General features: G+C 44.0%; 1 protein-coding gene across 1 annotated transcript in view; it reads left to right on the top strand.

Annotated features, from left to right (window-relative positions):
- mgat4a (alpha-1,3-mannosyl-glycoprotein 4-beta-N-acetylglucosaminyltransferase A) overlaps window positions 1-12,820 on the top strand; it is a 284,363-nt gene that overhangs the window by 234,793 nt on the left and 36,750 nt on the right. Inside the window, exon 11 of the mRNA XM_072262765.1 lies at window positions 9,068-9,261. Within this exon, the coding sequence (XP_072118866.1) occupies window positions 9,068-9,261 (194 nt within the window). The remainder of the gene's footprint in view (window positions 1-9,067; window positions 9,262-12,820) is intronic.

Here is a 12,820-nt window from a genome sequence, read left to right as displayed (position 1 = left end):
TATTTTAATCAAGATTATCCTTAACAGTTCAAATGTAATATCCTCCTGCAGTTTATATGCTAGTACCAGTATGGAGAGAAAAGCAGGGTACATAATTGCCTTAGTCTTGATCTACTCGAACTGTGTTGTGTCTGTAGAGGCTTCCTCACAGTGTTCAAAATTCCGGATCAGTTCTAATGCACTAAGAAACTTCAGGGATGAAAGCAAACCACAGCTACTGTAAGCCCTGCAAGCAAGATACTTCCACATTTTCTTACAGCATACAAGGAGGTTGTTTCTGACCAATGGAGTGTTAGCCTGCTCACCTTACTCTTGCTTCCCATTACGCCACTGGCATCTTAGGCAGCCATGAAGTTCCTCTATCTCTGTCCTTAGCCATCAAAATCAGTTTTGGTCTTGGTGGTGCTGAGGGCTTCCTTCATCATGCGAGTAGCTTCCCCTCAGTTTTCACTACAGTCAGTCACGAAAGTCCCAGGTGGAGACTCAGGGAATACCGTCACACTCAGATGTAGGATTCTTCATTGTTGTTTCCATAACAATTTTGTTTTACCACTCAGGGTTGTTAGCCCGGTGCTGAACCCCCGAACCTGGAGGATGGGTGGGCCAGTCTTAGTCTGGCCTCTACCCTTTGACCTGTTTGACATGGGTGACCCTACCAAGCATCAAAGTACAAGGCCCTGACTCCAGCCAACACAGCTGTCCAGATCATTGAGGCATACAAGCCTCCAAACCATGACAAGGTAGTAGTCCTCTTGGAGGATGCCTGTTCATGGAGTAGCGCTATTCTCCACTGAATTTCCTTCGAACCAATTTGCTCCACATTCCCATCACACAGGCATCAATTTATAACGGCCAATTAACCTGGCTGCTCGGAGCCCCAAGGGGCTAGAGCTGTTGGAGACCTGGAGCAGCACGCAAGAGTGCTGGAGGAATTGAGCAGGTCAGGAAGCATCTATGGAAGGAAATGAACAATTGACAATAGCGCTCAAGACTTTGCATCATCTCGCGTCTTTGGAACAAGGGAGGAGAGAATGTGGCGGGAGTCCATGTGGTCGTGAGGAGAACATGCCCTCTCTGTGGAAGGTACCAGAGGGTGGGATTGAACTGGGTTTCTGAAGCTGTGCTAGCTGCCTGTCTGTGCCCTCTTTTGTTTCACTGTGGCTATAAATAAAGCTAAGCTATATTGTCCTGTGAAACATAGAAACATAGAAAATAGGTGCAGGAGTAGGCCATTCGGCCCTTCGAGCCTGCACCGCCATTTATTATGATCATGGCTGATCATCCAACTCAGAACCCTGCACCAGCCTTCCCTCCATACCCCCTGATCCCCATAGCCACAAGGGCCATATCTAACTCCCTCTTAAATATAGCCAATGAACTGGCCTCAACTGTTTCCTGTGGCAGAGAACTCCACAGATTCACCACTCTCTGTGTGAAGAAGTTTTTCCTAATCTCGGTCCTAAAAGGCTTCCCCCTTATCCTCAAACTGTGATCCCTCGTTCTGGACTTCCCCAACATCGGGAACAATCTTCCTGCATCTAGCCTGTCCAATCCCTTTAGGATTTTATACATTTCAATCAGATCCCCCCTCAATCTTCTAAATTCCAACGAGTACAAGCCTAGTTCATCCAGTCTTTCTTCATATGAAAGTCCTACCATTCCAGGAATCAATCTGGTGAACCTTCTTTGTACTCCCTCTATGGCAAGGATGTCTTTCCTCAGATTAGGGGACCAAAACTGCACTCAATACTCCAGGTGTGGTCTCACCAAGGCCTTGTACAACTGCAGTAGTACCTCCCTGCTCCTGTACTCGAATCCTCTCGCTATAAGTGCCAGCATACTATTCGCCTTTTTCACCGCCTGCTGTACCTGCATGCCCACTTTCAATGACTGGTGTATAATGACACCCAGGTCTCGTTGCACCTCCCCTTTTCCTAATCGGCCACCATTCAGATAATAATCTGTTTTCCTATTTTTGCCACCAAAGTGGATAACTTCACATTTATCCACATTAAATTGCATCTGCCATGAATTTGCCCACTCACCCAACCTATCCAAGTCACCCTGCATCCTCTTAGCATTCTCCTCACAGCTAACACTGCCGCCCATCACACATAGCAATAAAAGAGATAAAAATGAAAAATGACTTGAATATAATGAATGTCACTCTTTCTCGCTCTTCCCCCACTCTCACTCTCCCCCTTCACCCCCTGCTGTCCCCGCCCCTGTTCATCCTGTAGAATAAATTTCAAAACATTAATCATGCCACAGAGGAATGGGTCCAATCGAAATGTGCCGATCAGTCAAAAAAAATTTCCAAATTCTTTTGAACAGTGAGTTGTTTGAAAGTACAGCAGGTGTCGGATATAATATGGACTGGATTATACCAAGCAATCAATGAAAGTGGGGCCCCTGCACTTAGTGTAGTTTGTCCAGTGCAATTTAAGCAGTGTTGTTTGTTATGCTTGACATATACTGCTAGATTAGTATAAAATACACATGACATTTAGTCTGACCTTAAATGGGATCCATTTTTAAATAATCTGTGAATTCTGGTATGCAAATTTAGTTTAAATCTAATTAAATCATGAACAGAAGCTATCAAAAAGGAAGAAAATACTTGTAACATTGCAATACAGATTTCACATCTATTCCTCTTTGTTCAAGATATTTTGACAATTTCATTTTTACTGCTGATTTTTATTCAGTAATGAAGTGAAGTTCCCAGGTTGGATCCTTGTAGAACCCACCCACCCACCCCCCCAAAAAAAAATTCTGAAAAGCCACCCTTGAAGTTGTCACTTTTCACACAGCTGATGGCTGCTCATGTTACTGTCCCTCTGGAATCTGAACCCATGGTTGGCACAGTGGCAGAGCAGTTAGTGCAATCGCGCTACAGCGCCAACGATCACCGATCGGGGTTTGATTCCCATCACAGCCTGTAAGGAGTTTGTATGTCCTTCACATGGCCATGTGCGTTTCCTTTGGGTGCTTCAGTTTCCTCCCACCTCCCAAAGAAGTGCAGGTTAGGGTTAGTAAATGGAGGGCATGCTAAATTGGCACAAGACCTTGGCAACACTTGTAGGCTACCCCCCACAGCACAATGTTCACCGATTTGATTGGATACAAACGACGCATTTCACTGTATTTTTCTATAAGACTCTAAGACATAGGAGCAGAATTAGGCCATCTGGCCCATCAAGGCAGCTCCACCATTCCATTACGGCTGATCCTTTCTCCTCCTCAACCCCAGTTCCTGGCCTTCTCCCCATAACCTTTGATGCCATGTCCAATCAAGAACCTATCAATCTCTGCCTTAAATACACCCAATGACCAGGCCTCCACCACTGCATCTGGCAATAACTTCCACAAATTCACCAACCCTTGGCTAAAGAAATTTCTCCACATCTGTTTGAAAGGGTGCCTTTCTATCCTGAAGCTGTGCCCTCTTGTCTTAGACTCTCCCAACATGGGAAACAACCTTTCCACATCTACTCTGTCTAGACCTTTCAACATTCGAAAGGTTTCAATGAAAGCCCCCCTCATCCTTCTGAATTCCAGTGAGTACAGACCCCAAAGCCATTAAACATTCTCCGTATGATAACCCTTTCATTCCTGGAATCATCTTTGTGAACCTCCTCTGGACCCTCTCCAATGCCAGCACATCTTTTCTAAGATGGGGGGGCCCAACACTGTTCACAATACACAAGGTGAGGCCTCACCAGTGCCTTATAAAGCCTCAGTATCACATCCTTGCTCTAGTATTCTAGACCTCTTGAAATGAATGCTAAACATGGCATTTGCCTTCTTCACCACTGACTCAGCCTGCAAGTTAACCTTCAGGATGTTCTGCACAAAGATTCCCAAGTCCCTATGCATCTCAGATTTTTGGATTTCCCTCCCTGTTTAGAAAATAGTCTGCATGTTTATTTTTACTACCAAAGTGCATAACCATGCATTTTTCAACATTGTATTTCATTTGCCACTTTCTTGCCCATTCTTCTAATCTGTCTAAGTCCCTTTGCATCCTACCTGTTTCCTCAACACTACCTGCCCCTCAACCAATCTTCATATCATCCGAAAACTTGGCAACAAAGCCCTCTATTCCATCATCTAAATCATTTATATACAGCATAAAAAGAAGTGTTCCCAACACCTGACCTCTGCAGTCACTGGCAGCCAACCAGAAAAGGATCCTTTTATTCCTACTCACTGCTTCCTACGAATCAGCCAATACTCCAACTATCTTAGTAACTTTCCTGTAATACCATGGGCTCTTAACTTGGTAAGCAGCCTCATCTGTGGCACCTTGTCAAAAGCCTCCTGAAAGTCCAAATATACAATATTTACTGCATCCCCTTTATCTATCCTATCTGTAGTCTCCTCATAAAATTCCAACAGGTTTGTCAGGCAGGATTTTCCCTGAAGAAAGCCATGCTGACTTTATACCGAGTACTCCCATCACCTCTTCCTTAACGATTGACTCCAACATCTTCCCAATCATTGAGAACAGGCTAACTGGTCTATAATTTCCTTTCTGCTGCCTTCCTCCTTTCTTAAAGAGTGGAGTAATGTGTGCAATTTTCTAGTCCTCTGGCACTATGCTAGAGACCAATGATTTTTGAAAGCTCATTTCTAATGCCACCATAATCTCTAATGCTACTTCTTTCAGAACCTTAGGGTGCAGTTCATCTGGTCTGGGTGACTTATGTACCTTTAGGTCTTTCAGCTTTTGGAGCACCTTCTCTCTTGTAATAGTAACTGCACCCACTTCTCTTGCTTCACGCACTACAACATCAGGCATACTGCTAGTGCCTTCCACAGTGAAGATTGACTCAAAATACTCATTTAGTTCAGCAGCTGTCTCCTTGTCTCCCATTATTTCTCCTGCCTCATTTTCTAGCGGTCCTATGTCCACTCTCATTCCTCTGTTATTTTTAACATACTTGATAAAACTTTTACTATCCACTTTGATATTATTTGCTAGTTTGCTTTCATGTTTCATCTTTTCCTTTCTAATGAGATTTTAGTTGCTCTCTGTAGGTTATTAAAAACTTGCCAATCCTCTATCTTCCCACTAATTTTTGCTTTGTTGTTTGCCCTTTCTGTTGCATTTACAATAGCTTTGACTTCCCTCGTCAGCCACAGCTGTACTATTTTACTATTTTGAGTACCTCTTCACTTTTGGGATACACATGTCCTGCACCTTCCTCATTTTTCCCAAAAACACATACCATTGCTGTTCTGCTGACATCCTTGCCAGCTGTTCCTTCCAATTTACTTTAGCCAACTCCTGTCTCATACAACTATAATTTCCCTTACTCCACTGAAATACTGCTATGTCAGACTTTACTTTCTCCTTATCAAATTTCAAGTTGAACACAATCATATTGTGGTCAGTGGTTCCCAAGGGTTCTTTTACCTTAAGCTTCCTAATTGCCTCCGGTTCATTACATAACACCCAATCCAGTATAGCTGATCCCCTAGTAGGCTCCACGTCAAACTGCTCTAAAAACTATCTCTTAGGCAGTCAACAAACTCACTCTCTTAAGATTCATTACCAGCCTGATTTTCCTAAACAAACTGCTACCATAATATAGCCCTTTTGACATGCCTTTTCTATTTCCTGTTGTAACCTGTGGTCTACCTCCCAGCCACTGTTGGGAGGCCTGTATATAACTGCCATCAATGCCCTTTTACCCTTGCAGTTTCTTAAATCAACCCACAAGGATTCAACATCTTCCGGTCCTATGTCACATCTTTCTACTGATTTGATGCCTTTTTTTTTACCAGTAAAGCTGTTCCAACCCTTCTGCCTACCTTCCCACTCCTCCGATATAACATGTAACCTTGGGCATTCAGCTCCCAACTGCAACCATGATTCAGTGATGGCCACAACATCGTGCCTGGCAATCTGTAACATTACAACAAGATCATCCACTTTATTTCTTATACTACATGCATTTAGATACAACACCTTGAGTACCATATTTGCTATCCTTTCTGACTCTGCATTCCTAATGATTTGATACTCAGCATGTTGGCTGCAACTAAGTCCCATCACCTGCCTGCCCTTCCTGACAATCTGACTATACGCTCTCTTCATTTCTTTTACCATCCGTCCTTTCCCAAGTCCCTTCACTCCAGTTCGCAACCCCCTGCCAAGTTAGATTAAACCCTCCCCAACAGCTCTAACAAACCTCCCCGTGAGAATATTGGCCCCCCTCATGTTCAGGTGCAACTCGTCACTTTTGAACAGGTCATACCTCCCCCAGAAGAGATCCCAATTATCCAAGAAATTGAAGCTCTGCCCCCTGCACCAGCATCTCAGCCACACATTTATCTGCCAAATCATCCTGTTTCTACCCTCACTGGCACGAGGCACAGGCAGCAATCCAGAAATTACTACCCCAGAGATGCTGCTTCTCAGCTTTCTACCTAGCTCTCTAAATTCTCTTTTCAGGACCTGATTGATTTTCTTTCCTATGTCATTGGAACCAATATGTACCAGGACATCTGGCTGCTCCCCCTACCTCTCCAAAATGTTGTGGACGCGATCTGTGACATCCTTGACCCTGGCACCTGGGAGGCAACATACCATCAGGGTGTCCCATTCACATCCACAGATCTTCTGTCTGTTCCCCTCACTATCAAGTCCCCTGTCACTACTGCTCCCTTCTTCTCTTTCTTTCCCTTCTGCACCATGGACCCATGCTCAGTGCCTGTAACCCGGTCAGCGTGGCTTTCTCCTGGGAGGTCATCCCACACAAAAGTGCTTTTGAGGGGAATGGCCACAGGGGTGCTCTGCTCTGTCTGCCTATTTCCATTTCACCTGACAGTCACCAAGCTACTCGCCTCCTGCAACTTTGGGGTGACCACTTCCCTGTAACTTTGATCAGTTATTTCCTCACTCTCCCGTACAAGCCGAAGGTCATCCAGCTGCTGCTCCAGATCCCTAACACTGTCTTCAAGGAGCTGCAGCCGGATGCACTTCACACAGATGTGGTCCCCTGGGAGACTCTGGGTCTCCCAATTCTCCAACATCCGGCACGCAGAGCACACCACAGCCATTTAAATGGTACAGTAAGAGGGAGGGGAAAAAAACAAAAAGAAAACCTTAACAGATGCTTTATACAGAGCCAATGCCTCCTCCGAGCCGAAGCCTCTTCTGAGCCAAACCCTGTCGCTTCTACTCTGCCACTGGCCGACTCTGGCAATGACCGCTCTGCTTATCCTTTCTGTACTTTTATTTCGTTTGTAGAGCTCTGTTGACACTGCTGATTGGCCAGGTACAACGGACAAACGCCCTCGAAGCTCCCTTTTTAAATATCCGCTGCTGACCTACAAGAAATCCCTCTTGGTGAAGCTCTGTTGATGCTACTGATCGGCCACGTATAATGGACATTTCATTGTATATGTCACAAATAAGGCTCATCTTTATAAACTACCTGGTTGAGATTAGCTTCTACTCATTGCCAGAGAGCTTTAAGTTTAGTGTTTTTAGTAATCCATTCTGTGAGAGTACGTGATTTCTATTTTAAAGTCAGAACCTTTAACCAATCGGCATCTTTTCATTGGACCCCTTTCTCAGCGGGTGTGAGCAAAGTTTTGAAATATACAATATTGCAAAGGGAAGAGGCCGTTCTTTATGCTGCAAGCACATATCCTTTTTCATCTCGTTTTTACCAGCTTTACTGGAAAGATGCAGCTTGGCATTTTTATATCCATGAAGAGCCCTATTTGCTCTTCGTACAGAGGATGCTGATTACCTTCATCCCTGAGCAACACACACAGAATGCTGGAGGAACTCAGCAGCTGGGACAAGCATCAGTGCCGGGAAATAAACCGCCAACATTCCAGCATTTTCAGAATCTTTTGTGTCTCTGACTTGCATCCCTGAAGCCTCTTTTTGTTTGTCTGTCATAATCCAGAATTTTGAAAGTCAATAGAAATCAAATTGACAGTGTGGGTTTGAGCTACAGTGCGGCATCCCATACAGTTACTGAATCAGTCTCATTTCATTTCCAACTCTTTATCTGTATGTCACAGTGTTGTGTAGCACAGAAACAGGCTCCTCGGCCCACCGTTTTCAGACAGACCATCAAGCACCTACCTATACAAATCCTATTTACCAGCAGTATATCTATGGCATATTATGTTTTGTTGTTCATGGTCCACAATGTTGCCTTCTTTCCCAGTGTTGGAGTTGCAAGATTACACTATTATACCATATTATTCAGGCTATCTGTGAAAGTCCCAGTGGATCGTTCACTGGGTGAGGCTGAGCATTTGACCGGAAAGATTCCAGAGTCAAGCTAAGCTGAGCGGGCTGTTGTCAGGATTAGGTTTCAGTGAAAGCCCTACTGTAACTCATTCCCCACTTGGCAGCTTTTATGGGAACTTGCTCCTTGGCAATGCCAGTGCCAAGATCAAACTACTATGGAAAAAGCAGTCTTTTCTCAAGTTGTAAAACACCTGGTGGTACTCAGAGAAATGTATCAATCACAAGGGACCCAGAAAGTTGGAAGGAATAGTTTGCTGAGTTAAGGCTAAAAGCCTTGGCCTCAAGGTAAATAACTTCTTCTGAAATTTTGAAGTGCTCACCTGACTTTCCAAACCAAACCACTATTTATTCTTCAGTTCATTTACCAGCAGCAGGATGACCATGACAGCAAAACCCAGAACCTGAAAAGGCCAAACAAACACACACACACACACACACACACACACACAACAAATTCCAAAAATCAATAGGTTATGATTTGGTTAATAATAAACCCTTTGAGCTTTGTATTCTTACCTTGATACTCAGCATTTTCTATTTTTACTCCAACCAACATTTCCCTAATTGTAGAAATTTACTGATTGGTCAGAACAGAATCGTTTCTTTGTAACTCATGAATAGATTGCAAGTGGCAAAACAGAATGGATTTGCAAACATTAATGAATATTTCAATCTTTAGCACATTAAAAAGTTACTTAATGTACTCAGCATTTTATATATTGCATAATTGATATTTTTCATTCAGTAATATGTGTGCATGGGGTTTACTTTTTCTCTCCTAAGGATAAAGATTTTATGAAGCCTTTACTTCACAAAATGCACGTCAATCCATCGGCAGAGGTATCAACCTCACTGAAAGTTTACCAAGGACATACATTGGATAAAGTTTACCTGGGAGAGGACTTCTTCTGGGGCATTACACCTCTCGCTGGTGACTATATTCTCTTCAGATTTGACAAACCATTGAATATAGATAGGTAAGTCACCTCTAGAGAGGTAAACCATTGAATATAGTAGTTAAGTTTTTACAGAGCTTTCTTACAACAGTCTTAATGGTGACTTTTTTACCTCCACTAAATAGAGTGCAAGGGTAGCGAAAGACCCGTTAATACTTACAATGACTTTCCCATATGTAAATATCTGAATGTAAAAACGTCCTCATGAACAATCCTTGTAGATGAAGAGATGGCGGGAGCAGCTGGCAGTATAAATTGCTAGGCCGGGTGGTGCTAGACTCAGTCCACTGCCTCTACTTACTGTCCATGGTGCCTATTTTCCTGGACCTTTACCGGTTCAGAAGGCCAGGCGAGCTGATCTCCCATGCCAGAGAAGCATCTCACAAGTTGAAAGTCCAGAGGAATTCATCTTTCACACCAGTTTAGGTGCAAGCTGTCCTCCTTGTGCAGACCTCATATACTCTGGAAAAAAGCCCAATCATCTGTGAACCTGAAGCCCTCCCATCTGTATGAAATGCTTAGCCATGCATTTAGCTTTACTTTCTTCCTATTTCTTGTCTCACTAGTCCATGGCACTGGGATTAATCCTGACATTATAACTCTTGTGGTCCTATTTGAAAATATTCTGCCCATCTCCCTATATTATCTTTGCAGGACCCCACCTCTCTTTCTCCCTGTGTCTTGAGTACCAGTGTGGACCACGACCTCTGGCTCCTCAGTATCCTCTTTCAGAAAGTCCTGAGTCCCGTCAGAGAGAGGCAAGAGGGAGGCAACACACCATCCTGGAGTCTTGCCTATGGTCACTGAAATACCTGCCTGTGTTCCTGATCAGAGCCTTCCCTATCACTGTTGCTCACTGAACCATTGACCTGTCCTGTTGTGACCTATCCCGTTGTACAACAGAGTCTGTCATGGTGCTACTGATCTGGCTCCTGGTGTGCTTTTCCCAAGAGGTCAACCCCACCACAGTATCCAAAATGGTGTACTTGTTTGAGAGGGGGACAGCCACAGAAGACTCTGAGACCACCCATTCGCTCCTCCTGGTGGTTACCCAGCTGTCTGACTAAGCCTTTGGTGTGACCATCTATCTGAAATCTTGCCTTCAACATACTCTGCCATTCTAATCTCCTCAGTGAATTCAACTGTCACTCCAACTCACCTATGCAGTCTGAGAGGAGCCATGCCAGACACTGCCTGACCTTGCACGTCTCACAGGAGGAGCATAGCGCCACACTGACAGCCATAACTGGCCTTTACTAACAGCCAGTAGAGGGAGGAAAAGGAAAAATGTTTTTGCCTTGCTCTTTCTGATGGTTGCCCTCCTCACTAGTAGCCTGACATTCATCAAAGTCGATACTCAGACTTCAACAGTAGCACTTCAACCCATGTGAGGCTGCCCTTCTTCAAATGGCCATTACGCTAACCCCTGTCTCCATTCCATTCACGACTAGGCCTCACAGTATAAGAACAGCTCTTTGCCTGAAAAACACATTTTAACATGGTGACTGCTCCTCTTCCTTGCTGTCTCAAACTTGCAGTTCTGCTCACCTTGTTAGCTCTCAAGAGAAAAGTCGATCATCTCTCTCCAAGAGAGAGAGCCATTGACATTGCAACTTCTGAGCTGTTAATGGTTACGCATTTCTGTAGGTGACATGGCACTCCTGGTCTCTTTCAAACTGAAAACAAAAATATCCAAGTACTAAGTTCCAAAATGTTAAAACACTTCTTTTATGTAACTCAATCACAAACAAGAGAAAATCTGCAGAAGCTGGAAATCCAAAGCAACACACACAAAATGCTGGAGGAACTCAGCAGGCAGCATCTATGGAAAAGAGTACAGTCGATGTTTCAGGCAGAGACGCTTCACCGGCACTGGGGGAAAGAAATGAGGAGTCAGTAAAAAGGTGGGGGGTTGGGTAGAGGAACCACAAACTGATAGGTGAAACTGGGGGAGCGGTGAAGCAAAAAGCTGGGAAGTTGTTCAGAGAAGGAGATACAGGGCTGGAGAGGGGGAGGACAGAAGGCCATGGATGGAAGAAAGAAAAGGGGGAGGAGCACCAGTGGGAGGTGATGGGCTGGTAAGGAGATAAAGTGAGTGAGAAGTGAGAATGGGGAATAGGAAAGGGAGGGGGCATTACAGGAAGTTCAAGAAATAGATATTCATGCCATCAGGTTGGAAGCTACCCAGATAGAATATAAGATACTGCTCCTCCAACCTGAGTGTGGCCTCATCGCAACAGTAGAAGAGGCCATGGACTGACATTTCGGAATGGGAAATGGACCTAATGGCATTAACATCGATTTCTCAAACTTCCGATAATACACCGCACCCCCCCCCCACCATTCCAATCCCATTTCCCTCTCACCTTATCTCCTTACCTGCCTATCACCTCCCTCTGGTGCTCCTCCCCCTTTTCTTTCTTCCAAGGCCCTCTGTCCTCTCCAGCCCTATTTCTCTTTCGCCAATCAACTTTCCAGCTCGTTATTTTGCACCTTCCCCCCTCCCAGTTTCACCTAGCATCATGTTCCTTCCTTACTATACGCTTTTCCATAGATCCTGCCTGGCCTGCTGAGTTCCTCCAGCATTTTGTGTGTGTGTGTGTTCATTTGTATAACTGCAGGCTCCCAAGCCCACATTAACTAAAGACAATAATAAAAACCAGAAAATTGTGGAGATACTGCAGGTCTACAGTATATGTGGCGATGGAAGTCATCGATCTGAAATGTCAACTACCTTCCCTCTCCACAGATACTCTGTGGCTTGTTGAGTATCCCCAGGCTTTTCTCTTTTTTCAAAAAAAAACAGATTTGTAGCATCTGCAGGAGTTTTTTATTTGTATTAAAATTTGTTTGGTTTCTAATGCATAGACGGAAGCTTACAGTGCAGAATGAGCCATGTGGTCTAATGTTCATGCTTCTTACAAATCTTCTCACACTTTACATCAGTTTTACTTACAAACATTTCTATTATGCAATTTCTATTATTTATTTTTTATATATATATATATCCACCCATGTTCTAGCCAATTACTGAATAAAGACGTTGCGTGTTCGAGACTCACACATCACAGAACAGGCCCTTTGGCCTATTTCATCTATGCTGATTAAGTTGCCCATCAAAACTAGTCCCACTCACCAGCATTTGACCCATCTCCCTCCAAAACTTTCCTATCCATGTACCTGTCCAAATATCTTTTGAATGTCATTGTACTTGCCTCAACCACTGGCAGCTTTTTTTTATATACACACCCCTCTTTGAAAAATGTTGCCCCTTGGGTTCCTATTAAACCTTTCCCTAGGCTGGATTGGATCTGATGGGATCCAGATCATACTTGTGAGCCTCATTTTTGCTTTGGACTCTAGACCCCGCCCCACAAATGGAATGACCTCTTACTCAATGTTAGCAAGGCCAAGGAGCTGATTATTGACTTCAGGAGAAGGAAACCAGATATCCATGAGTCAGTCCTTAATAGGGAATCAGAGATGGAGAGGGTCAGCAACTTTAAATTATAGCCATATAACAATCACAGCATGGAAACAGGCCATCTCGGCCCTTCTAGTCCGTGCTGAAATTCCTCGG

Source organism: Mobula birostris, chromosome 7, assembly GCF_030028105.1.
Source record: "Mobula birostris isolate sMobBir1 chromosome 7, sMobBir1.hap1, whole genome shotgun sequence".
Taxonomy (NCBI): domain Eukaryota; kingdom Metazoa; phylum Chordata; class Chondrichthyes; order Myliobatiformes; family Myliobatidae; genus Mobula; species Mobula birostris.
Note: the sequence above shows the minus strand (reverse complement) of the source record. Positions and strands in the feature narration are given on the sequence as shown.